Genomic DNA, 26,071 nt, shown 5'->3' on the forward strand with positions numbered 1-26,071 from the left:
CTATTGATCTACTCACATTGGCATGTTTTCGAACTGCTAGGTTGTCAGGAGCTGGAGCTAACAGTGGGCGCTCATTCCGCTCCCAGGATTTGAACCTGGGACCTTTCAGTCTGCAAGTTCAGCAGCTCAGCGCTTTAACACACTGTGCCACCACCAGGTTTTTGGCCTACACTCCCAGAAATCCTAGCCAGTTTACCAGCTGTTAGGATTTCTGGGTGTTGAAGACCAAAAACATCTGGGGACCCCAGGTTGAGAACGTGGACTGGATGGCCCTTGGGGTCTGTGTGAAAGAGAGAGAAAGATTTCTGGGAGTTGGTGCTGCTCGAGACTCCTGTGAGGAAAGCAGCCAGTGGCTGAAGTTGCACTGAAGTGGGGTTGCAAAGTGCAGAAGGAGGTGCAAATGCCTCATGCTAGTTCCGGGGCCGGCGGGTATAAAGCGCTTTATGCAATGCCTGGAGGCTGGGAGTGTCGCGGGGAGGCGATGCCTCAGCTCCAGAGCAGCGCGCCTTTCTCCTCCAAGTAGCGGGATCCAGAGGAGGAGGAAGAGAAAAAGAAGAGAGAGAAGAGAAGCGAGAGAACTAGAGAAGTGCTTCCTTCCCGAGTAGCAGCAGCCTCAGCCCCGCAGCCTCGATGGGAGCCCCGGGCCCTGAGTGGGGAGTTCTCCTCATCCTCGCCGCTTGCCTCCTCTGCCCAGTCCAGGGCCAAGGTAAGAGAAGCCTCCCGCCAAGGCGTTTGGGACACACTTTAGACCCAGTGCAGACTCCTTTTCCCATTTTCAGGACCTTAATTGCGTGGGAAAGTTTCCTCGACAGTCCGGCTGGAGAGCCAGGCGCAACAGGTTCCCTTCCCTGCGGCTCTTCCTTCCACAAAAAGAGGGGGCGGCTACACTGCGGTATGGATGCAGTTTGATACCTTTTGAACTGGCCTGGCTCACTGGCAGGGAATCCCGAGGGTTGTCTTTTGCCAAGGTCTCTTTGCCAAGGTCTTCTCTGCAGGTGCCCCTCCAAGCTACATACATCTCCCAGGACTCCACAGTATAGAGACAAAATAGTATCAAACTGCATTCATTCCACAGTTTAGATTCAGTCAGGCGCTCCCTCTGTGGGAAAGGCAAAGTTTCCCACAGACATTAAGTCCAGTCGTGTCCGACTCTGGGGGTTGGTGCTCATCCCCATTTCTAAGCCGAAGAGCCGGCGTTGTCCATAGACACCTCCAAGGTCATGTGGCCGGCATGACTGCATGGAGCGCCCTTACCTTCACACCTATATATATATATATATATATATATATATATATATATATATATTCGTGTCATGAGCAACCGGAGTTGCTTCTGGAGTGAGAGAATTGGCCGTCTGCAAGGACGTTGCCCAGAGGACGCCCGGATGTTTTGATGTTTTAACCATCCTTGTGGGAGGCTTCTCGCATGGAGCTGGAGCTGATAGAGGGAGCTCATCCGCGCTCTCCCCGGGTGGGATTCGAACCTGGCAGCCTTCAGGTCAGCAACCCAACCTTCAAGTCACAAGGCTTTTATCTCCAAGGCCACTGGAGGCTCCATTTCACACCTATTGATCTACTCACATTTGCATGTTTTTGAACTGTGGAGGGGAGTTAAAAACCAGCTCAAGTTCTGCTCCCAAAGGAGCCTTGAGGGAAAACTGGACTGGGGATGGAAGGGAAATGGGTTAATTTTACACACACAAACACATATTTATTACAATTTATTATTACAACATTTATATCCCGCCCTTCTCACCCGAGAGGGAACTCATACCCATTACACAAAATTTGAAACATTTTCTGTACCTGGTTTGAAAGTACAGTAGAGTCTCACTTATCCAACATAAACGGGCCAGCAGAACATTGGATAAGCAAATACGTTGGATAACAAGGAGATAGTAAGGAGAAGCGTATTAAACATCTAATTAGGTTATGATTTTACAAATTAAGCACCAAAACATCATGTTATCAACAAATTTGACAGAAAATTAGTTCAATATGCAGTAATGCTACGTAGTAATTACTGTATTTATGAATTTAGCACCAAAATATCACCATATATTGAAAACATTGACTACAAAAATGGCTTGGATTATCCAGAGGCTTGGATAAGTGAGACTCTACTGTATCATGATATTTTGGTGCTAAATTCGTAAATACAGTAATTACTATATAACATTACTGCATATTAAACTACTTTTTCTGTCAAATTTGTTGTATAACATGATGTTTTGGTGTTTAATTTGTAAAATCATAACCTAATTCGATGTTTAATCCCTCCTTATTATCCAAGATATTCGCTTATCCAAGGTTTTGCTGGCCCGTTTAGCTTGGATAAGTGAGACTACTGTAGTATCAAACTGCATTCATTCTACAGTGTAGATACAGTCAGGCGCTCCCTCTGTGTGGGAAAGGCAAAGTTTTCCCCTGACATTAACTCCAGTCGTGTCCTACTCTGGGGGTTGGTGCTCATCTCCATTTCTAAGCCGAAGAGCCGGCATTGTTCCTAGACACCCCCAAGTTCATGTGGCCAGCATGACTGCATGGAGCGCCCTTACCTTCACACCTATTGATCTACTCATATTGCATGTTTTTGAACTGTGGAGGGGAGTTAAAACCAGCTCAAGTTCTGCTCCCAAAGGAGCCTTGAGGGAAAACTGGATTGGGGTTGGAAGGGAAATGAGTTAATTTTACCCAGTGCCCCTGGTGGCACAGTGTGTTAAAGCGCTGAACTGCTGAGCTTGTGGACCAAAAGGTCCCAGGTTCAAATCTCGGGAGCGGAATGAGCGCCCACTGTTAGCCCCAGCTTCTGCCAACCTAGCAGTTCGAAAACATGCAAATGTGAGTAGATCAATAGGTACTGCTCCAGCAGGAAGGTAACGGCACTCCATGCAGTCATGCCGGCCACATGACCTTGGAGGTGTCTACAGACAACGCCGGCTCTTCGGCTTAGAAATGGAGATGAGCACCAACCCCCAGAGTCAGACATGACTGGACTTAACATCAGGGGAAACCTTTACCTTTACCTACACACACAAACACATGCCCATTACACAAAATTTGAAACATTTTCTGTAACTGATTTGAAAGTACAGTAGAGTCACACTTATCCAACATAAACGGGCCGGCAGAACGTTGGATAAACAAATATGTTGGATAACAAGGAGATATTAAGGAGAAGCGTATTAAACATCTAATTAGGTTATGATTTTACAAATTAAGCACCAAAACATCATGTAATACAACAAATTTGACAGAAAAAGTAGTTCAATATGCAGTAATGCTACGTAGTAATTACTGTATTTACGAATTTAGCACCAAAAGATCACGATGTATTGAAAACACTGACTACAAAAATGCGTTGGATAATCCAGAACGTTGGATAAGTGAATGTTGGATAAGCGAGACTCTACTGTAATTTTTTCCTGTTTAATTGTGTGGTCTGTACTTTGAAAATAGTTGTTATACTCCAGAAACTTTTTGTGGTTGCCACAAACTATGTCGGATCTGGCTACCAGTATTTTTTTTTAAAAAACCCCTCTAAAATCAGGACAGTAAATGAAGAACAATACTCAGACAAGAAACAAGCAGGGCCAGCTAACACCTCCTAACAAAGGATTCCCCCAGGCAGGGAGCAGCCAGGCTTTGGAGCTGCAAGGCTATTTGGTTCTAATCAAGGTGGCCAGTTGAAACATTCATGCCTGCCTCCGGCAGACAAGAGTTCTTTCTCCCACCCTGGAACTTTCACAGATATGTAAACCCACTTGCCTAGTTTCCAACAGACTTCACGAGCTCTGAGGAAGCCAGCCATAGAGGTGGGTAAAATGTCAGGAGAGAATGTTTGTGGAATATGGCCATACAGCCCGAAAAACACAAAACAACCCTATATTGAATTGGGAGCTCTTCCATACAGCCCTATCAAGGCAGAAAATCCCACAATATCAGCTTTGAACTGTTTATCTGAGTCCACACTGAGATAATGTGGGATTTTCTGCCTGAATATCCTGGAAGATAGGGCTGTGTGGAAAGACCCTGGTTACGATTCGATTGAAAAACTATAGAAAAATGGGTGGCTGGATGTCCCACAACAACAAAGTTTTTGCCGTATAATAAACTTTACCATGTTTTCTTTATGATAGAACCAATTTGGAAATGACATTTATAACCCAGGTACAAAAATCGTGTTACATAGTGTTATCAATCAGTTTTGTACGCAAAGGGATCTGGTATCACCTTTGAGAGTGAGGAGAAGAAGTTGGTAGCATAAACCTTTCAGAGTCATGCCACCAGCTTCTTATTCTCACTCCATGTATGTGATGAAGAAGATTTAAGTGTACAAAATGGTATGCTAGCAGCTTCATGTATGTAATGGAGAAGATTTAGGTTTATGTAAAATTTATGTTAGTAGCTTCTTTTTCTCATGCCATGTACAGGATGAAGAAGATTCAAGTCTCCAAAAGCTTATACTATCAACTTCTTTCTTTCACCAAATACATGTAATGATGATCTAAGTCTCCAAAAGCTTAGGCTAGCAATTTCTATTCTCATTCCATATGTGCAGTGACTTCTATGCCACCAACTTCTTTCTCTCACTGTGTCAAACAAAGAAATCTTGAATTGGGTTGTTCTGAGTTTTCTGGGCTGTATGGCCATGTTCCAGAAGCATCCTCTCCTGACGTTTCACCCACATTTGTGGTAGGCATCCTCAGAGCTTGTGAGGTGTATTGGAAACTAGACAAGTGGAGTTTATATATCTGTGGAATGTCTAGGATGGGAGAAAGAACTCTTGTCTGCCTGAGGCAAGCGTGAATGTAGTAAATTGGCCACCTTGTTTAGCATTGAATGGCCTTGCAGCTTCAAAGCCTGGCTGCTTCCTGCCTGGAGGAATCCATTGTTGGGAGGTGTTAGCTGGTCCTGATGGTTTCTTGTCTGGAATTCCGTAGCAGAACGCCTAATGAACCAACCTGGACACAACATAGTATTTGAGAACACAGAAATGCTGGAGCACTCTAACAACCATGTCAGACTACACAGAGAAGCCATTGAAATCCACAAGCATGTGGACAATTTCAACAGAAAGTAGGAACCCATGAAAATGAACAAAATCTGACTACCAGTACTAAGTAAAAAACTCTAAAATCAGGCACTAAATAAAAAACAACACTCAGTAGACAGGCATTCCAGACAGGAACCACTCAGTGCCAGCTAACACCTTCCAACAAAGGATCCCCTCCAGCAGGAAGCAGACAGGCTTTTAATCTGAAAGGCCATTCAGTGCTAATCAGAGTGGCCAATTTGCAACATTCACACTTGTCTCAGGGGGACAAGAGTTCTTTCTCCCACCCTAGACATTCCACAGATACATAAAATCCACTTGCCTAGTTTCCAAAAGACCTCACAACCTCTGAGGATGTCTGTCATAGATGTGGGTGAAACATCAGGAGAGAATGCTTCTGGAACATGGCCATACAGCTCGGAAAACTCACAGCAACCCAATGATTCCAGCAATGATTCCAGACATACAAATCTTTAATTCCCCCAAAATATAGGCTATCAATTTCTTCCTCTCCACGCATGTGATGAAGATGACTTAAATGTAGGAAATCCTGTGCTACCAACTTCTTTCTCTCACTCCATGTATGAATAATGATTTAAGTATCCATAAGCATATGCGTCTAACTTCTTTCACTCCATATGTGTTACAAAAAAACCTTAAATCTTAGGAAATCATATGCTGTCAATTGCTTTCATTCCATATGTGTGATGGAGAAGAATTTACATCTAGGAAATCATATGGAAGATCTCTTTTCATATTGATAATCCAGAGTAAAATACCTGGCCACAGTTTTGTGTTGTCGGGAAAACAACTGCGGTGCCTACATTTTTATTTTTGTCCTCCAGTTTTCTGGGATGGCTCAATCTAAAGCAACCTCAGCTACTTTTGGAATAGCCCTTCCTTAACTTTTCTCTTTGGTGTTGCACAGGCTAATTCTCATTACTATTGGGGGGCATCTCCCACAAGCAAAGGGCACAGAGCCAATCTATGAGAAGTATGAGGTCCTTTTGTGAAGTGAAGAACTCCTGGAGTATCCATGTCATGGGCATCTACACACATCCAGAGAGAAGGGGGGAAGACAACGTGTGCATACGTGTACATTATATGCAGTGCTCGCTCTGTGTGTTTTGAAGCACGAAGCAAGACGTTTTGTCTTGAGCACAATAAGCTTCCCCCAGCTGAGTCTCAGACACTTGGAAAGTGGGAAGAGAGAACTTTTTTCCCTGTGAGCTTTGCTGTTGCGCGGCAACAGAGGAGAGCATGTGACTGGCAGCCTGTGGAGCTCCAGGCCTTCCTCCTGCTTTGCCTCCTAATCTAGTGATCGAGGAGGAAGGATGGAGGAGCCCCAACTCCCCCTGTTGTTACCAGACAATTGCACCTTTCGCCGCCCTCATCTTACCCAAACAGCACATATTTATCCTACAATGAATGGGAAAACCCAATTGTTGGGCTAGGATCGCTGTTCTCTTCTCATTTCCTAGGGCGCAAATATAGGTCTGAAAAGTGGGAGGGAGAGAGGCAAGTATGTGTCTGTTGTGTGGGTGCATTCAAATGGTTAATCTGCTTTCTTTGCTCAACTCTTAGCATAAGCTCCTTAGAAGGAATCAAGTAAGTAATTATACAGCAACGGCTGCTAACAGCACCCTCTTTTCTGAGCAGGGAAGTAGTTAGGCAGATACCTGATGAACACCAGGAGCTCCGGCTGAGGAGGTCAAAATGGGCAGGACGCTAATCCTGTTGCAACTATTATTTTCATTAATGCCTGAAGCAAAGTACGGGCATGTTTTGAGTTTTCAAATCCTTCACCCCTGACAGTAGACATGTTTGCACCCTCTCCAAAATACTGTTTTAAAGGATTGAGAAAGTCATATTTTAGGGGCAATAAGTAATTTTCTTAAGGTGTGGTAATTCTCAGGTATTTCTCAACTAATGTATTTCCTGAGGAAACCTCATAGTGGTACATTCCAGGAGGCTAGTTACAGTAATATGTTTCTGCAAATACAATAGTCTTTCAGAAACAAAGATTAAGATTTATTTTGGCTGGGCTTTCATAGCTTGAGCCAACTTTGTGTATAGCATACATTGTTGCCCTCAGTGGGTGTTTATGGCTTAATTTCTGACAACCAAATTGTAAGGTGAAACCTCTCACAGAATTTTTTTTTGTGTGGTCAAATTTGTTCTTAGGGGGTTTGCCATTAGCTTTCCCAAAGGCTGAGAAAACGTGACTTACTCAAGGTCTCCAATGGGTTTTCATGGCTAAGAGAGAATTCGAACCACATACATGTGAAATTTCACAGATGAAAACCAGAATGTTTATGGACAAGGAACTCCAAAATGTGATCAAGATGGCATGCTTTTCCTTGAGCCCATAAGGAAGGGCAAGGTACCATCTTCCCCTCTCTCCCTCCTGCGAGAGCAGCGTATGTTTGCACTTCAAACTCAGTTTGGATCAACTGAAATAAACTGAGGACGAAGGGAGGAAGTGGAAGGAGGAGAGAGAAACTAGGACACTTTAAGGCAGCACAAAACATGGGCCAGCAGAGCATTAATTGGAAGTATGCCTGCCAATCTGGGATAGTTGGAGGCTATGGAACGCTATTCTTCCTGGGTCCTCGTCCACGGCAGCTAGCCATATTCAGTCCATACAAAATGCAGTAACATTATTAAATGCAACATATAGTTGTAGTTGTGATTTTTTTTCTTTTGCCCAGGGATGGGCAACTTAGGCAGGTCCAAGAGGACAATGTGGTGCTCTATGGGTTGACAAAAATATAAGAAACAAGAATTTGCAGAAATCACTGTCTCTTTGCTTCTGGTTTTAAAAGAATAGGTGGGTAAAGGTAAAGGTTTTCCCCTGACGTTAAGTCCAGTCATGACCGACTCTGGGGGTTGGTGCTCATCTCCATTTCTAAGCCGAAGAGCCGGCGTTGTCTGTAGACACCTCCAAGGTCATGTGGCCGGCATGACTGCATGGAGCGCCGTTACCTTCCTGCCGGAGCGGTACCTATTGATCTACTCACATTTGCATGTTTTCGAACTGCTAGGTTGGCAGGAGCTGGGGCTAACAGTGGGTGCTCATTCCGCTCCCGGGATTTGAATAGGCATATTTAAAAAACAATAAATATTGCAGGGCTGGGATGAGCCTGCAACTTGTTTCAAAGATGAGTTGTCATTTCCACAGGCCTCCATGGGAATTTATTCATCCACACCTTTCTTGCCAGAAGGAAGGCAAGGGCTGTAAAAATAGCACTGGGGGCTGCATTTAGTCCCAGATGGACTGTTGGCTACCTCTGCTTGAATTGTGTGGCCACAGAGACATAGTTTCAAGTCCAAAGTGTACTCATATTTATTTATTGTATCAGAAATGAATTGAAAATACAGATATAGTGTATAGAAAAACCACAAAGTTAAAACTTGGCGTTATACTAGATTTCCTTTGACCAGAAGCTGGTCACTTGGAGTGCCTCTGGTGTCGCTGTAAGAAGGTCCTGAGCATATGACAGGGCTCAGACAGTTTTGTAGTAAGTGATCTGTAGTGTGCTCTTCTCCACATTTACATGTTGTGGACTCCACTTTGTAGTCCCATTTCCTAAGGTTAGCTCTGCATCTCGTGGTGCCAGAGAGCAGTTGGTTCAATGCCTTCCAAGTCGCCCAGTCTTCTGTGTGCCCAGGGGGGAGTCTCTCATCTGGTATCAGCTACTGATTGAGGTTCCAGGTTTTAGCCTAGTGTACTGGTAAACCTTGGGAACATCTATTTCTCCTAACCTAATCCACTTCATACAGTGATTGTGGGGATACAGTGACAGAAGACTGCATATGCCACTTTGAGCTCTTTGGAGCAAAGGTGGGATAAAAAAAAAACACAATAGTAGGATTCTCTCTTGTAGAGAGGCTGACTGTCTTTCACTTAGGAAACAAAAATGGGGTTTCCAAAATCAAATCTGTGGATGTGCAGAACTATACGAATTTGTACGTAAAGTTTTAAAAAATGAGAACATTTCAGATGTAATTGACTCTATGAGACCTATGAGATTCTGGAAAGTGAAGAATTCTGAAGTGTCAGTTGAAGGAGATAAGAGAGAGAGAGAGAAGGGAAAGGGATTGGAGGACTGAGATGAAAAGGGAATCGACTTGATCAAGTTATTGATAAGTTACTCCAAATGTCATAGTAAAGAAGCTAGGGTGATAATGGCAATCACAGCACGGTGGGAAATCTCTTTAACTGCACTGTGCTAATTTAATATTTATAGAGGAATACGATAACCATGGCTTTACCCACACCATCTGGGGATAGAATAGTATTAGCTGACAAATTCTAGTTCAGTGATTTTGTGCTGCAGATCTCTTTGAAGTATTTTTTGCCAAATTATTGAGACTTGGAGGGCAGTAGTGCTGTATTCTACCAGGGAGATTTAAATGTTATTTGACAGAGAATCTGAAATTCTTAATAAAGTTGTTTCTGATGCTGGGTTTATTGACCATATAGTCTCTGTCTACAAATAGATTTGCTCCTCTTAGGTAGTTGCCTGAAGATCTTTCTGACAGGTGATGGCATATTGCGGGTAGTGATATTAGGAGAATGGCCACCCGAGTAATCCATAGTAGTTATACTGTAATAAGTAAGGCCTTGAAATAGTTTATCTGCATAGTCTAAAAGATCAACTCTATTATTCTTTATCTATCTATCTATCTATCTATCTATCTATCTATCTATCTATCTATAAAGAAAGAGAGAGAGAGAGAGAGAGAGAGAGAGAGAGAAAGAATCCTAGAGTTGATCCCTTAGACTCTTGCCATACAGGAACACACAATCTAAGCATTCCTAACAGATGGATTGTAAACCTCCTAACAGAGAGATTCCACCACATTTCCAGATAGCGTATTTCATTATTGAACAGCTCTTACAGTCAGAAAGTTCTTCCTAAGGTTTAGGTGGGATCTCTTTTCTGTCAGTTTGAATCCATCACTCCATGTCCTAGTCTCCAGATAAGCAAAAAACAAGCCCCCCCCCCTCAATATTACATCTATTCAAATATTTACACATAGCTATCATGTCCCTTCTTAACCTTCTCTTCTCCAAGCTAAACATACTGAGCTCCCTAAGCTGCTCCTCATAGGACTTGGCTTCTAGATCTTTTCCAGTTTATGTCACACTTCTCTGGACACTGTCCAGCTTGTCAATATCCTTCTTGAATTCCAGGTGAGGTCTGACCAAAGCAGAATAGAGCGGTGTGATAACGTGCCTCGATCTAGACATTACATCTGTTGATGCAACCTGGAGTTGCATTGGCGATATGAGGACAGAGTTGGTGTCTTGGTTCTAGCAGCCTAGGTTCTTGTTTATGTCTTTGATTGGATAGGTCACTGATGTTAGTGAGCACCCAAATTAAATCAGATTATGTGTGTTCAAGAATCTGCCTGTCAACCTATGGCAACCCCATTAATTTCTTATGTTATCAGAGTTGTTTTGCCATTTTCGTTACCTGAGTGTAAATAACCTCAAGGATGTGGAGAGTGAAAGATTGTGCCAGACTGTCAATGAAGTTGTTACAGGTTTTAGCTTGAACTTTAAAGGAATGATACATGATGCTGAGCCCTATCTCAACATAGATTCAGCAGCTTGGATAGTTTCATTATATTTGCACTAAAACCTGAGGTAGCTTAACTGCTCCCCTGGTGTGTGAGCCACTAGCCATCACTGATCTCAAATGGTTAGTTTGATGTATATTGTAGTGTTGGTATCTCATTGACAAGCCATGTTTTATCAGTTTCAATATTGGTCCTATCATACACTAGGGTTTTCCTGAGTTCTAGGTTTATACTGATCTGTAATTTCATTGGTGAGCACTGCATTTTTAGGGCTGTCTGCTATAATATAAATATTTTTGTGTGATGTTTCTTGTTTAATGAACTGTAACAAAATAGTTATAGGGCTCATCTGCAGCTGATTAATTATATTGTATGCTCTTGGCAGTATTGCTGCACATCATCAGATGTGAGTTTCTTTCTGAATTTATCACATTTATACATAATTTAGATATTTTACTATACTCAGTGATATATAAATATGATAAATGTTGTGTATCTTCAAATAGTTTCTGACTTATGGTGACCTAAGGTGAACCAGTCACAGGGTGTTCTTGGCTGGATTCGTTTAGAGCAAGTTTGCTTTTGGCTTCCTCTGTGGCTGAGAAAGTGCAACTTACTCAAGGTCCCCAATATCTTTCCATGGTTGAGCACGGATTCAAACCCTGGGCTCCAGAGTCATAGTCCAGTACTCGAACCACTATGCCACACTGGCTTTAATTATAATTAAAAATATCAGACAAATGACAAATAAAGAAAGAAGGGGACCCTAAAATGAGGGATGGCTTATTTGTGCACTGTGCTTCAGTAGAATGAACATAACTCATCCTAAAGTTGTGAGGAAATAGTTCAAGCAACTTATTCAGTTCCATAGTTGACAATTAAAAAAAACACATAATAATGCAGAGATGTTATGAAAGACAAAAACTGGTAGCCAACTTGTGATACATAGTTGATTATAACAGTTTTCATAACCTAAAGATAGGGTGAGCCAGGTTTTATGGAGTATTGGAGTGTACAGAATAAGATGGAAAAGGAAGCGGGTGGATAGCTCTGGGGACAGAAATTGATAGATTTAGTGGAACGAGGAAAACTTTCTAGGATATAAGCAGTTATAATTGTCTGGCTTGAGAATAAAGGGAACCCAAAGACTCATTTCTTGTGGCAGTCGCAAAAAGTTGGAAGAATACTGTGAACACAGGTTGCCCGTAGGTCTCCGCACTCTTATTTACAATTCAGAAATGGGGTAGAAGCCTACTCTAGATTCTGGAGTCACAGGTGGGCAGCTGAATGGAGGACAGACAAATTTTCTCCCCAGGCCCCCAAACTCAGTTAAAAATATGCACAACTTTTTGTCCACTCACCACAAAGCAGCTCAGATGCACTGCAGAACACAGTAGGCTTGCTCCTTTAATTTTCCCCAACCCTTAAAAACTTGAAGGAACTTGCAAATTTAGCTAAAGCGATGTCTGGAGGGAATCTAAATAGTTGGCTTTTGCAGTGTTTTTAAAAAAATCGTTGGGGTGTGAGGGGGGGGAATGCCTGGTCATTTTCAATTATTTTAAGTAGCCAGAGGGGGTGGAGTACTTTAAGAAGTTCATGGCCCTACGAGCCTAAGTCCTTGGACCACTTTGCCAACCCATGGTTTAGATACAGAATTAAAAATGAAGAGCTTTAAATTGCATTGCCTCCTTAGACACATATGGAAGAGAAAAAAGAAATGGAGATAGAATAGAAAGCAGGGGGAGGGCAAGAAAGAACCAGTTAGAAAGTCACCATGACAAAATAATAGCATTTGGCACTCAACCTTTGGCGGAGAATATCCAATGCATTTGACAGCCCTCATTGGGGGCAAAATGACAATTCCTGCTAGAGGGCTAATTTTGCTTGAAAATAGGAGTGGGAGCTCACAGGTTATGCTGCATTATATATGGAACCATGCTCAAGTCTCATGGAGTTCTTTAGCAGGGAATACATCTTCGTAGGGATGAAAGGGAAGATATAAGGCTCTAGGCCAGTGGTTCCCAACCTTTGGGCCTCCAGGTGTTTTGGACTTCATCTCCCAGAAATCCCAGCCAGCTTACCAGCTTTTAGGAGCTGTGGGAGCTGAAGTCCAAAACACCTGGAAGCTCAAAGATTGGGAACCACTGCTCTAGGCTGATGAGATTACAAAGAGGTTTGGCAGGAAGCAGGGAAATTGAAGGCCCAGTCCTGAAAATGTGTTGGGCTCCAGTGTGGGGCTGAAAGCAGCTTAAATGTCCCAAAGGCACAAGATTCCCTCTGATCTTATAAGGTAAATAGAATCAGCCTTGATTAGTATTTGGAAGGGGGACTACCAACAAATATCAGATAGGGTAGGTTATATAGAGGAAGGGACTAGCAAAATCACCCTGAGTGTTCCTTGCCTGAGAAAACCATTTAAAATGCATGGGTTGCCCTGAACTCACAGGCAACTTGAAGGCACATACACACCGTGGAGCTGGGAGAGTGCTGGGAAAGGAACACAAGAAACAAACCTGCAAATGTGCTGAGTGTACTGAGAGCCCAAGTGAAAAGAAGGAACAACTGGTGCCCACACTCAAAGGCTTCAGAACAAAGAGTGCAAAGGATTTGATGGTTGAGTCTGTACTCAGGATCGGGCAGAACAAAGGGAACTGCCATTTCATTCTGGGGAAGGAAAAATAACCTCAGGGAAATTTCTTGCTCCTTGACTGAATTAAAATTAACTGGTTGTACTCTGCAAAAGCTGTATGGTGGAAGATAATTAACTACCATTGTACAAAACAAAAAAGCATCCAGGGGCACCTAGGTGGCATCTAAATCTCTTGACCCAGTGGGTGGTAATGCTTTGGGATTGGTCTGCATTTTTCTGCCAAGGCTCTGGATTGGCCTATTTGCAGAGATCTTAATGAGTTAGCTGGCTGGTTGGCAACTTGGTATTCAGGTAGGCATTTGTATTTTCTCATTTTCCTGGGAGCAACACCCTTTAATTAGTCAATGGAGGAAGCACATAGGCAATTATTCTTCCTCCTCTGCAGGCATCCAGGGAATTGTTCTTGTTCTTGGAAGTTTTCCATGCTTGTCACTATGCTTCTTCTTCTTCTAGAACAAAATGTATTCTTGAGCCAAGATGTCAGGGTAACGCCAGTGAAATACAAAATACAACTGAATGTGTATGGAGAGCCAGTGCATCTCATCTCCTTGGTAAAGTGGGGGTATCCATGGAAGTGCTATTGACCTGAAGGCAATTTAACCTCTTATCCTGAAATAGCTGTGATGAGGACAAAGTGACAAAGCATGGTTGCTTGATGTGCTATGGTAATATGGCTAAAATATGCTATAGGGTTGTCTCTATCCCAGTTTTTGAGGGATGCTAGTCTAGAGTGTTTGTGTATTCACAGCGACTGATAGAGTGCCATTGACAGTCTTTGGTCTGAATAGCTGGGGATGTTTTCTCCCATTGTGGTAGCACAGAGTGCCCCATGCCACCTTAAGCTGTTTGCAAATAGTATTATCTATGGGCTGGTCAGAGGATTTTCATTACCTTATGAAGTCAGCAAATAATTAGGGATGCAGAATGATAGAGCCTGGGAATGGAATCCATAAGTAGCCATTCATCTTTCCATGGCAGTGCTAATGTCCCAATGACAAATTTAGGGTTCACTGGTTTATAGAACACCCCAAGTTGAAGTCTGACTCTTTAGATCAGTAGCTATTTCTAATAGTTTGGGATATTTTACATTTCTTTCATTAGATCTAAGCTGGAGGAACAGTACGTAGTTTGATTCCGCTGTGAGTTAAAAACAAGCTGGGATCTGTAATAATAGTTTCATCCTGGCTTGTTCTCTGTTTTTTTAGTCTAAAACCAGAACTGATTCTTTGAATTTGTGCTTTTAGTCAGCAAAAGAATAGGAAAGGGCATGCAGGGTTTATCCCAACCAATTTGCATATCAGAAAACTAGTTTTCCATTGTATCTGAACCAGGCCAATCAGTTCACTGGAGTTACATTGTTCCATTAAGTAGGAAAACATCTTTATACTAAAAGGCATGGAATAATCCTTGAGCCAAATAAATATGTCCAGCTTGGGGAATCCAGTCTGTAATGGCAATTAGATTTTGATAAAGTTAGAAGAACTTGAATTGTAAAGCATAAGGTGGGAATCTTGTGGCCCTCCAAATGTTGGGCTGCAATTCCCAGTATTCCTTACTATCAGCTAAGGCCTCTTCTACACAGCTGTATAAAATCCAGATTATTTGCGTTGAACTGGTTTATCTGGCAGACTCAGTGTAGACTCTGATAATCCAGTTCAAAGCAGATAATGTGGATTATCTGCCTTGATATTTTGAATTACATGGCAGTGTAGAGAAGGGGCCTTAGGTGGGGCTGCCATTCAGCAATATCTGGTGCATCCCATGATTCTGACTCATTCACACTATAGTGCTATGATTTCACGTTAACTGCCATGACTGTATCCTATGTAATCCTGGGATTTGCATTTTTGTTGAAGTGTACTCCAGTTGGGAATTGCTAATGTACTTCTCGACATTGTAGGTCCTAGGAGTTCATTGGAAAAAACCATGGCTCTTAAAATGGGAGCACAGCACTATAATTGTGTAGTGCAAGTGGGCCCCAGGTTTAAACTGCCTGTTTTCACAATAAAATATTAATCCATATCTCCTACACAGTTCTGCTCTTATTGTAGTTGATTTATATTTTGCATGTGCTTCATTTCAGCTGTATCTGAGCCAATATTTGTGTTATTAATAGTCAGCATTACTTAGCTCTCTCTTTCATTGTTAAGAAAAAATTGAATTTAAATAAATGTTAAGGATAGGAATATCATTTTAATCTCTCTGGCATAATAGAATATAGCCAAGGGTTATAAATATGTTGTCCTACTGTTATAATTTCTGCAAAGATAGATGAACCAAAGTCCAAACCTTTTTTACAGGTGTACAACATATTTCATTTCACTTAACCAGAATGTCATTATCATTGATTGATTCTTGAGGGGGATAAACTATACTTGGTTTTTGCACTGTCTTTAATCTTCCTTTAATAATTTACTCTTTTCTATGTCCCAGGCAGTGGAGCAAGGCAAGAATTTGCTAAGTAATCACCTAAAGTGCAAAATAGGATAAGTTGACAAAATTTTAGTTGAAAGTTGAGTGTGGTGAATAGGTGACACCTGGTTAGACTTAAATTCCTTTTTTACCAATGGTTAAAATTACAGTAAATTATTAAACTGCAGAATTGAAGAAAACAAGTATTGGGGATTTAAGGGCACTCAGGCTGCAATCTTACACCCAATTTCCTTGGATGTCCACTTGATTACAGTGGGCTTTACTTTTGAGTAGACATGTATAGGATTTCACCCTTAAGCTAGGATAGATGTGCAATCTGTTTTAACATTTCCAGATCCATGAAAGAGTCCTTCTTTCATGCTGAATTAATGAGAAATTTGAGCAACAACATTCCCTTTTAATCCAGATTTACGTTCTATGTGTTCTGCAAGAAATTAGAACAGTCATTTGAGGGGAGGCGGTAAACTGTAATGCCACAAAAGTTTTTTCCTTTCCTTTCATACTCCTTGGGCTGAAGCAGTATTGTTTTAAGCCTTTCCTTTTGTTTTGTCTTCTTGCAATATTAGATTTTTAAAATCAGATTAAAAGCTATTCATGATTGTCTTTCTTTTAGATTCAAATCTAAACCTTCTGGGAGAGCCAACTTGATGTAGTGGCTTGAGTGTTGGACTGGGATGGGGCTCAAATCCTTGGTTGGTTGCAGAAACTATTTGGGTAATCTTGGGCAAGGCACATTCTGAGATCCATAAATTACTGTGAAGATCTGTTCTGGATCTACATGGTCTTTCACATTGAGGACATACTTTCTAGATTAAAGGTAGTCACAACCAGGATTTTCTTGATGTGCTTCTACCTCTGGCCATGAGCGATTGCTCATGATGATGATGACGTTCTCAGAGGATGACAAGACCCCCGCCCCCAACAAATACTGTCAAGAATACTCTGTTTGCCTCAGGGTTGCTATAACTCTAAAATGACTTGAAGGCACACAAAAACATCCTCTAACTCAAGAGCTTTGAGTGCTTTCTTTGTTTTGCTTAGTTTTGCAAATTCCACCAAATGCAATGAACTAAGAAGAACCTTTCAGAATTTGATCCTTGATCGTTTGTGTTACTTTTGCTGACACAACTTTCATGTAAGATTAACCAAAAGAAATCTTGTGGAGTAGGTCATGGACGCCCCTGCCCAAGTGTTGCTCAATTTCTGAAAGGGTTCTTACTCTCAGAGTCACATGATGCCACCAAGCCAGTGTATTGAACCAGTGGCTCAATAGGCGATCCCTTGGGAACCTTACAAAAACCTTGAATTCCATCTTGTATGAAACAATCACTATGACCATAGCTTTGCATGTAGTACCACAAATAGTTTATATAAAATTCTCAAACATGAGGAATATTCTATTCACGAGCATGGGAAATTGTTGCATCTACTAGTGTTCAGAAAGGTACAAGCAGATCTGAAATACTTTAGCACATTCCATGTAAATAAGATGTAGCTCTTTCTGAGTTTAACTTGATTGAATTGAAAAACATAAATTTCAGGAAAGATAAAATGCACTATTATTTATTTATGACATTTATATCCTGCCCTTCTCACCCCAAAGGGGACTCAGAGCGGCTTACAAGTTATATGTACATACAATATATTATATTATTAGCATAGCACAATATTAGTATCATATATTACTGTATTGTATTATACTGCAATATTATTAGTAATATTGCATGTAATATATAATTATTATATTATATTTATCATTATTAGTATTATATTGTATTACAATGTTATGATCAATATTATATGTACATACAATGTATTATATTAAAGATATACCAAGGATAAGTACAATAATTACACTTTTTGGAAATACAATCAGAAGATATTACTCTCTCTCCTTGGTTTTTATGCACATAGAACAGTGGTCCCCAAACTTTGGACCTCCAGGTGTTTTGGACTTCAGCTCCCACTGTTCCTAACAGCTGGGATTTCTGGGAGTTGAAGTCCAAAACACCTGGAGGCCCAAAGGTTGGGAACCACTGACACAGAATGACACTGTTGTGCACCTGGGATAACAGAGGTGTTAACTTGCTCTGAGGCTGTCAAGAAGTTTTTGGAAGCCAGTGATCATTTTATAAGAATATAGTGGTATGTAAGAAGAGCGTTGCTTAACTTCTGCTTTGGATTTCATGTCTGGACAGTAAATCAGATTTACAGCAGATGACTGCCAATGAGTCTTGTATTTATATCTTGATAGTTTTTTCCCCACTCCATGAAACTATTTGAATGATATGATTTGAAAAGTGCAACTTTTCCTCATCATTTTAAATTTATGTAATATTGGTTTGCTTTCAGATATCCCTTTTACCTTGGAGCTTCCATTTCATTACAGTAGGTCTAGAAAATGTTGTCTTTCACTGTAACTTTTCCATATTTTCTTGCTTATTATTCTTATATTTTTCTTAGTGAAAAAGATTCCTTAAGGAGGAAAAGATGGATTGGATACATAAAACCATTTGATTGGTTGCATAAGGAGTCCTGAGCTTGGAATTCTACCAGAAATTTAGAATTTCAATATATTTGTTCTGCCATAAGATAAAGATAAAGGTTTTCCCCTGACATTAAGTCTAGTCGTGTCTGATTCTGGGGGTTGGTGCTCATCTCTATTTCTAAGCTGAAGAGACGGCATTGTCCGTAGACAACCTCAAGGTTATATGGCTGGCATGACTGCATGGAGCACCATTACCTTCCCGCCGGAGCAGTACCTATTGATCTACTCACATTTGCATGTTTTCGAACTGCTAGGTTGTCAGAAGCTGGGGCTAACAGCGGGAGCTCACCCCACTCCCCGGATTCGAACCACCGACCTTTCGGTCAGCAAGTTCAGCAGCTCAGTGATTTAATCTGCTGCACGACAGGAGGCTCCTTCTCCTGCTATAGAGATTTTAAATGTGCAGGTGTTTGCACATATGAAAAATAATTGTTTTCTCTCAATGGAAGTGTGTGACCTGGGTTTCTTATGGAGCAAATGGAAATCATTGTGTCAAGGATCATGTTATTCACAGAAAGGCTCAGGTAGTCTATAAAAGACTTATAGGTAGGATAGAATGAATATTGTGATGTAATAAGTAACCATAACACCTTTCATACTTTTCTGACAGTAGTTATCTTACTTCTTGTAAACAAATTTTGGTAGCAATTTCACTGGTCATTTTTCTTCTTAAGATCTTCTTAGGAACTTTGTACAGAGGAGGCATGTTCTTAATACTATTTGGCCAAAATTTTTTTTCTGCTGCATAGAAAGTTAGGGTCTCTATGGATGGGCTTTAGACACACTGAGACAGAAAATTATTTGGAACTGTCCCTGCTATTTCTGTATAGTTTTAGAGCATGCATAGCATAGCTGACTACATTGATCTGTGGCCACCTTTTATATGAGACAAGTCTTATGTGGGGAATGATGTGTTCTGACTGCCTGATGGAGCAGGGTAGTCTTGAGCAACCCTCTTGTCCCACTTCTTCAGGAGCTTTCAAAATGTCTCATTTTCTTTCTTCCTCTTTCAGTCTCCCTTTGTCCTCACCTTACTCCAGTAGCTGCAAAATGAGAACAAAGTGCTTTGTACTCAACTCACTGGGACTAGGGGAAGAGTAGTTACTTGCCCTTCCCTGCAGATTTAGGCAAAAGCAGATTGCTGCAGCCTTTTCTAGCTTATGTGTTCCTCCTCATTCATAACTTTTGCCACCATATTCTGGTGTTTCCTGATTAGTTTTAATCGGTGAGCTGTTGGTTGGTATGGGAATGTGGTACCCCAGAGTTTGTCTCACATTCTTTTATGTTGGCTGTGGTTCTCTGAACTTCATTCCAAGTGTGTTGTATTGCAGTTTGGCAGCGTAGTTCCTTACGCATTTGTTCAGAAATCCATTGTGTTCAGTGACGCTTACTTCCAGGTAAGTGTGCACAGAACTGTAGCTTGAGTTAGATTCACTGAAGCAAGATAAGTATGCTGCTAAGTACATTAAAACATATGACAATCAAAAACTATTTCTTTTGTTGTATCGGTGATCTTCTTTACATTGCCTGATGTTTCCTCTTCTTGACAGTTTTATTTTAAAATTGTTCTTAAGGTAATCTGTCTTGAGAAAAGGCTGCTTGACCCTTTATAGAAAATGTCAAAATCAAGATTTATGTTTTAGAAAAAGCATTTTAAAGAATATTTTCAAGCCATGAATTATTGAATCCATCAAAACAAAATCAATGGATCTAGAAAGCTGTTACTAATTGTGGAAGGGGAAAAAAGAAAAAAAATCCCAAGAATAACATAGAAGTGAGAATTTTGTGCAAAGTACTTAATTGAGTGTGGATATTGAATGAAAGCTATTATTTTGCAAAGTACAGAAACTGATGCTTATCATGTGAAAGCATGGTTTTTCCACAAAAAAGACTGCATTCTTTTTCTAGAAGCAGGTCTTTTGTGTGAAAACTATTTTTTCCATTTTTTTCATTCCAGGAGCAACTTGAGAAACTGCAAGTTGCTTTTTGTGTGAGAGGATAGGCCATAAACAAATTATACATGCAAAAATATGTTTTTTAAAAAATAAAAAGATCATTTTCTCTGCCATTTTTGTTCTTAATACCACTTCACTGTATTGAATATTTCAATGTACATCAAGTGGTAACACTGCCAAATAAATCCTTTATTTCAGGTTGTAACATAGCAACTTGTGGAAAAATCAAAGGTGAGGAATAATTTTTCAAGGTTCTGTACATTGGCAATGATATATACTTTTAGAATTCACTAGTTGGATCTAGATCTACATGGGTCTGTAATATGTGTGATACATAATAACACTTTGGCAAGCAGAGAGGGTGGCCTTAACTCTTTCCTTCCTTGCTGCAGTTTTGACGCAAAAAACTTCATTGCATTACTTTGCAGCTGCTATTTGTGTTGGGAGGAAAATATTCATTGGCACTTATCCACTAGTTTGGAACCCTGCAATTTTCAGCAAGACAACAATAGGGGAGCAAAAGACTTAATTCGGCATTCCTAACTATTGCAATCAGTAACTGCTTCCTTTCTTTCATTGTAAACGAGGGTAAAAAGTCTGGGTTTCAAAGAAAGTAGTTCAAGATTTACATTCTGTTGACTAATAAAAATATAACAACTGTGATAATTTGTACTTGCTTTAAAGGTTTATACTTTAATTTCTCCTAAACTATCAAGCAATTTTTGAATAATTAAAGGTATTCTATGTAGTTTCTAAAAATTTGATAATATATATGGGTCATTGATCTTGACTTTTAGATATGCCAATTTAAACTCCTTGTGTGTTTGTGTATGTGTATATATATGTATTTATTTACAACATTTATATACCGTTTTCCTCCCCTAGGGGACCCAAAGTGGTTTACAATATAATATATGAACAATGAACATAGTGTTAAAAATGGCCAAAAAACACACACAAAGTTTAAATTTGCATATCTAAAAATCAATGACAACATATAGGTTGTTTTCAATTCTTAAACGCTTGAAAACATACACAAGAAGCAAACAATGGGGCAAGAAAGATAACTGGACTTGCACTCTTGAGTGTCCACTGAATTTTATCGATGGAGCCTGATTTCTAAATTATTTTGCATTATGGAACTACTCTTAATGATTCGCTAAAAAAGTTTCACCCCCCCCCCCATTTTTTTTCTGGCTATGGCCCTGGCAATGATCCATCTCCTTTTGCTATGCTGATGAGTGCAGAGAAAGAATGGATCAGTCTGAATTGGATTCGATGCGATTGTCCAAACTACTTCAGAGATTCCACCAAATTCCAGAGTATCCCTTAACTTTGTATGAAATCAGTTTAAGCCAAAACTGATGTACCAGTTTAAATGGGGCAAAATTAGTTTAAACCTTGTGATAATCATTGGAATTTGCCTACCTTCGGTTCAGGATGAATCCAGGGACTTCTGCTAGTATATGCAAGCCCAGTGTTATCTTTGAAAGTTTCATTCATCAATAAAAGTACATTTGTGACAGTTTAAAAAAAGATTTTCTGGAAATTGCTGAGTTGATGTATCAATTAAGATTAGTAACAAAGTAGCCGAAAACAAAGAAGATTAATAAAGTGAACAGAGAAGAATGTTCACATTAAATCAAATAAGGTAAAGCATATTTTGACATGTGTCGTTACCTTTTTTATTGTGATGATGCTTTGGGGGATTATTTATTTATTTTTAATAAATTGTCGAAGGCTTTCATGTCTGGAATCACAGGGTTGTTGTGTGTTTTCCAGGCTGTATGGCCATGTTCCAGAAGTATTCTCTCCTGATGTTTTGCTCACATCTATGGCAGGCATACCTCACAATCTCTGAAGATGTCTGCCATAGATGTGGGTGAGACGTCAGGAGAAAATACTTCTGGAACATGGCCATACAGCCCGGAAAACACACAACAACCCTATTTATTTTTATTTATTTACAGTATTTATATTCCGCCCTTCTCGCCCCGAAGGGGACTCAGGGCGGATCACAACACACATATACATGGCAAACATTCAATGCCATTAGACATACGACATATAGACAGACACAGAGGCAATTTAACATTTCCCAGCTTCTGGCTTCATGAGGATATACTTGATTCCCGCCACAGGGGGAGCTGCCGTTTCATTGTCCACTTGTGACACTGAGTCCTTGATACAGTACTTCCTCATTCCTTTCCACATGCTGCTGGAAGTTTTTTATTGTGTTTTAAATTAGTTAAATTAGCCTCCCCGCATAAAGCGGTACCTAAATTTTCTACTCGACAGATGCAATTGTCTTTCAAACTTCTTAGGTCAACAGCGAGCTAGGCTATTAATGGTTGTGAGCTCAATCCGACCTGGGCTTTGATCTCATGACCTCTCAGTCAGTAGTGATTTATTGCAGCTGGCTACTAACCAGCTGCGCCACAGCCTGGCCCTTATGTAAAATGTTGTGATTTTGTTATGCTGAATATTTACAATATTGCTCACAACCTAGAAAGCTGGTGGTAGGGAGGCACTGGGGTTTTCTACAAGGAATACAGAATATGGCAGGAGTTGATTAATTGTTATATCTCAGGCATGGGTTATGAATCCAATATAATACCGGGAAGTAACCTTAATAGTTAAGAGATGTCAAGTGTTTGATTCTCAGCGGCCTCCTCATTCAACTTTGATAGAGAACAAATATTTTGTTAGAACATTGCAAAGGAGTTGTTAAAAAGCTGCAAAAATTTAAACAGTTTTAGCAACATCAGGCTTCTTGCTGTGTGAGAGAAATAGCAACCAACTTGGAATAGATAAGTTTAATTTCTACAACTGTAAGCAGTGAGCATGGATGACAAAGTTGAAAGAAAAAAATCCGGAAATTAAAGCCAATCTTGATATACAATCATTTTATTCAAACTTCCTAAAACTACATTTCAATGGGATCACTCACACGGTGGCTTTCAGATAGGTGTGGGTTGCGTCTCATGTGGCATAACTGAGAGATTTAAAACCATAACAGGCTACTTATGAATACTGCTGTGTATTTTTATTGGCAGAATACATTGGCCTGCATAAAGACCAATTCATGTTTCAATTTTTGACCATGATAGAGTATAATAGTTTTTAAACTATTTCTCTTCGAAGTGAATGGAACTACATAGTTGCCTGAAATTAGCAACAGTGTTTCTGGCATCTTGAATGTGAAGTCTAGGAGCTTTCTTTCTTAGCTATTCAGGTTTTGCTTTTTTTCCTTTCCCTTTCATGTTAGCGACGGGGTGCCCTTTAAATACATGTCTCGTTCCACAGTTGGAATTCAGTTTTGCTCCTAATAGTGTAGAAATGCACTCAACTTCTTTTCATTAACTCTGTGCTTATGTTTTGTGGTGATTAATCTGGGTTTTGACAAATATGAACTGGCTAGATTCCAGGATATATTGTGTTTTGAATATTGAATACCTCATCTAGGCTTGTGAATGCGGACATGTTGAGGGTTTTTCAGGTAAGATGGACATATTAATTATATGGAATACACCAGTCCTGTTATTTCTTTGAGAAGAACTAATCAACCCAGAATAACTTCCACTCCCAGTGGTGTCTTCAGAATCAGTAAAGTAGATGCAATTGATTCCACTGATGTTTGGACTGTTTTGCCAAGAGTGCTGAATTTGTACTAGAACCATCACAACGGCGATTAATTGTTTCATGGTGAGAAGTTTACAAGTACGCAGTAGACACCTGACTTTTGATATGTACGTGCTGGCAAGTGCGCTCAGTCTTATCTCTAATGTCCTTGGTTGACAGCTGGAGTTTGGGAAGCTGCGGGAAGACTCTGAGCCTGGTTCCCATTCTCTTTAAGAAAAACTCACTACTGCTGTCTTTATTTTTATCTCTAGTTTGAGAAAAGTGGGGGAAATTCAATCACAGGGATCTGGATGAAATTGTCTCCGTTTATGGGGACATGTGTTATCATCAGCAGGTCACACACCCATAGCTTTTCCTTGCCATTTCCTTCCCTTCTGCAGAAGATGGAGGAAAGCAGAAATAAGTAATTGCCATTTGATTCTCTCCCCCCACCCCCCCACCCCATGTCCACATTCCTTCCTCTAGCCCACTTTGGACAATGGGAAGAGAAAGAAAGGAGTTGAATGAGAAACAAAAGTTCATTTTCTTTTGTGTGCCTTTCAGTTACAAGTTCTGTCATATCCCTTGATGGAATCAAAGGTAAGATGAGATGTAAAGAGGGGATGGTGTGCTCCATATCTTGTTTTATGGCTTACACTTTTTGTACTGGGACCGGATTGGCTTAGTCTTCATTAGGGCATGCATTATTATTATTATTGACACAACGACATGGTCTGACACAGCAAACAAGATAGATATGCTGGATTTCGTATCACAGAATCAAAAGTTGAACACTTCCCAAGCATTTAGGACTGTGTGATGTATTTTCGGATGATGTGCACAGATCCCAGTAGGGTGGCCTTTTGCAGTTGGCAGATCGTAATTTTGTTAATGTCTATTGTTTCCAAATGCCGGCTGAGATCTTTTGGCATGGCACCCAGTGTGCTGATTATGACCGGGACCACCTGCACTGGTTTCTGCCAGAGTCTTTGAAGTTCAATCTTGAGGTCCTGATAGCGGCTGAGTTTTTCTTGTTGTTTTTCGTCAATGCAACTGTCACCTGGGATGGCAACATCAATAATCCAAACTTTTTTCTTTTCCACAACTGTGATGTCTGGTGTGTTGTGTTCCAGAACTTTGTCAGTCTGGATTACTTTTTCTCTCCATAAGGAGACTGATTTAGCATGGAGTCGTCTACCTGCTCTCCTTTACCCTATATATCAACAGCTTTGCATACTTTTTCTGAAACTTATTGGCACCTTGATTTATTTCATGATCAATCAGCTCTCCTGCTGTCAGGAGCCCCCGGTGGAGTAGTGGGTTAAAGCCTTGTGACTTGAAGGTTGGGCTGCTGATCTGCAAGCTGCCAGGTTCAAATCCCACCCGGGGAGAGTGCGGATGAGCTCCCTCTATCAGCTCCAGCTCCATGTGGGGACATGAAAGAAGCCTCCCACAAGGATGGTAAAACATCAAAACATCCGGACGCCCCTTGGGCAACGTCCTTGCAGATGGCCAATTCTCTCACTCCAGAAGCGACTTGCAGTTTCTCAGGTCGCTCTTGACATGAAAAAAAAGCTCTCCTGCTCAACTGGGACAGTTGAAGGGCATGAACATGTTATTAGCCCTCATAATTTAGTTTTTGAGTCTGAAGTACACACATTTACCTAGCCATCTGTAGAGAGCAAACATTGATCACCTTAATGACTTTTGCCATTGGATGATGTTCTTTTTTATTAGGCTAATTGGAACAAGCTTACTTGTTTCACAATACATCAGAGTGCATGCTTGCATGTAAAAGAATCCCAGGTTCATTCCTGCTGGCTAAAGAATGTTGGGCAACAGGATGGGAAAAGACTGAAATTCAAAACTCATTTTTTTGTGCTTAGGTATGTTAAGGTTTCTGAAGCTTTCTGAAGTCCTTATGTTGTTCTCCTTTGAAGGCGCTTCCAACCCAGGACTTACTAACCACTTCATGTGTGAGTGTGAGAGGATCCCCATTGTACATTTGCAGTTACACAGAAGTTCCTTGTGTTGCATATAAGGGTATGTGAGAGGGAATACCATTCCAGCAATGGCATTGGAACAGAGCAAGTTGCTTCTTTCATATATTCACTTTTGGAGACCAAAAAAACCTATGAACCAATTCTAGCATTTTCTTGATTCTTTCCACATCAGGTGGTGGTAGTGGGGCATTTGATGGAAGTATAGCAGAACTGGGG

The 26,071-nt window shown here is 40.6% G+C and overlaps 1 protein-coding gene across 2 annotated transcripts in view; it reads left to right on the forward strand.

Moving 5' to 3' along the window:
• Positions 1-454: 454 nt before the first annotated feature.
• lrp2 (LDL receptor related protein 2) overlaps positions 455-26,071 on the forward strand; it is a 189,848-nt gene continuing 164,231 nt past the window's right edge. For both annotated transcript variants that reach the window (XM_008119019.3, XM_062964876.1), the window contains exon 1: positions 455-706. In XM_008119019.3, the coding sequence (XP_008117226.2) occupies positions 631-706 (76 nt within the window). In that variant the 5' untranslated portion in view covers positions 455-630. The remainder of the gene's footprint in view (positions 707-26,071) is intronic.

This window comes from Anolis carolinensis, chromosome 1 (genome assembly GCF_035594765.1).
Source record: "Anolis carolinensis isolate JA03-04 chromosome 1, rAnoCar3.1.pri, whole genome shotgun sequence".
NCBI classification, from domain to species: domain Eukaryota; kingdom Metazoa; phylum Chordata; class Lepidosauria; order Squamata; family Dactyloidae; genus Anolis; species Anolis carolinensis.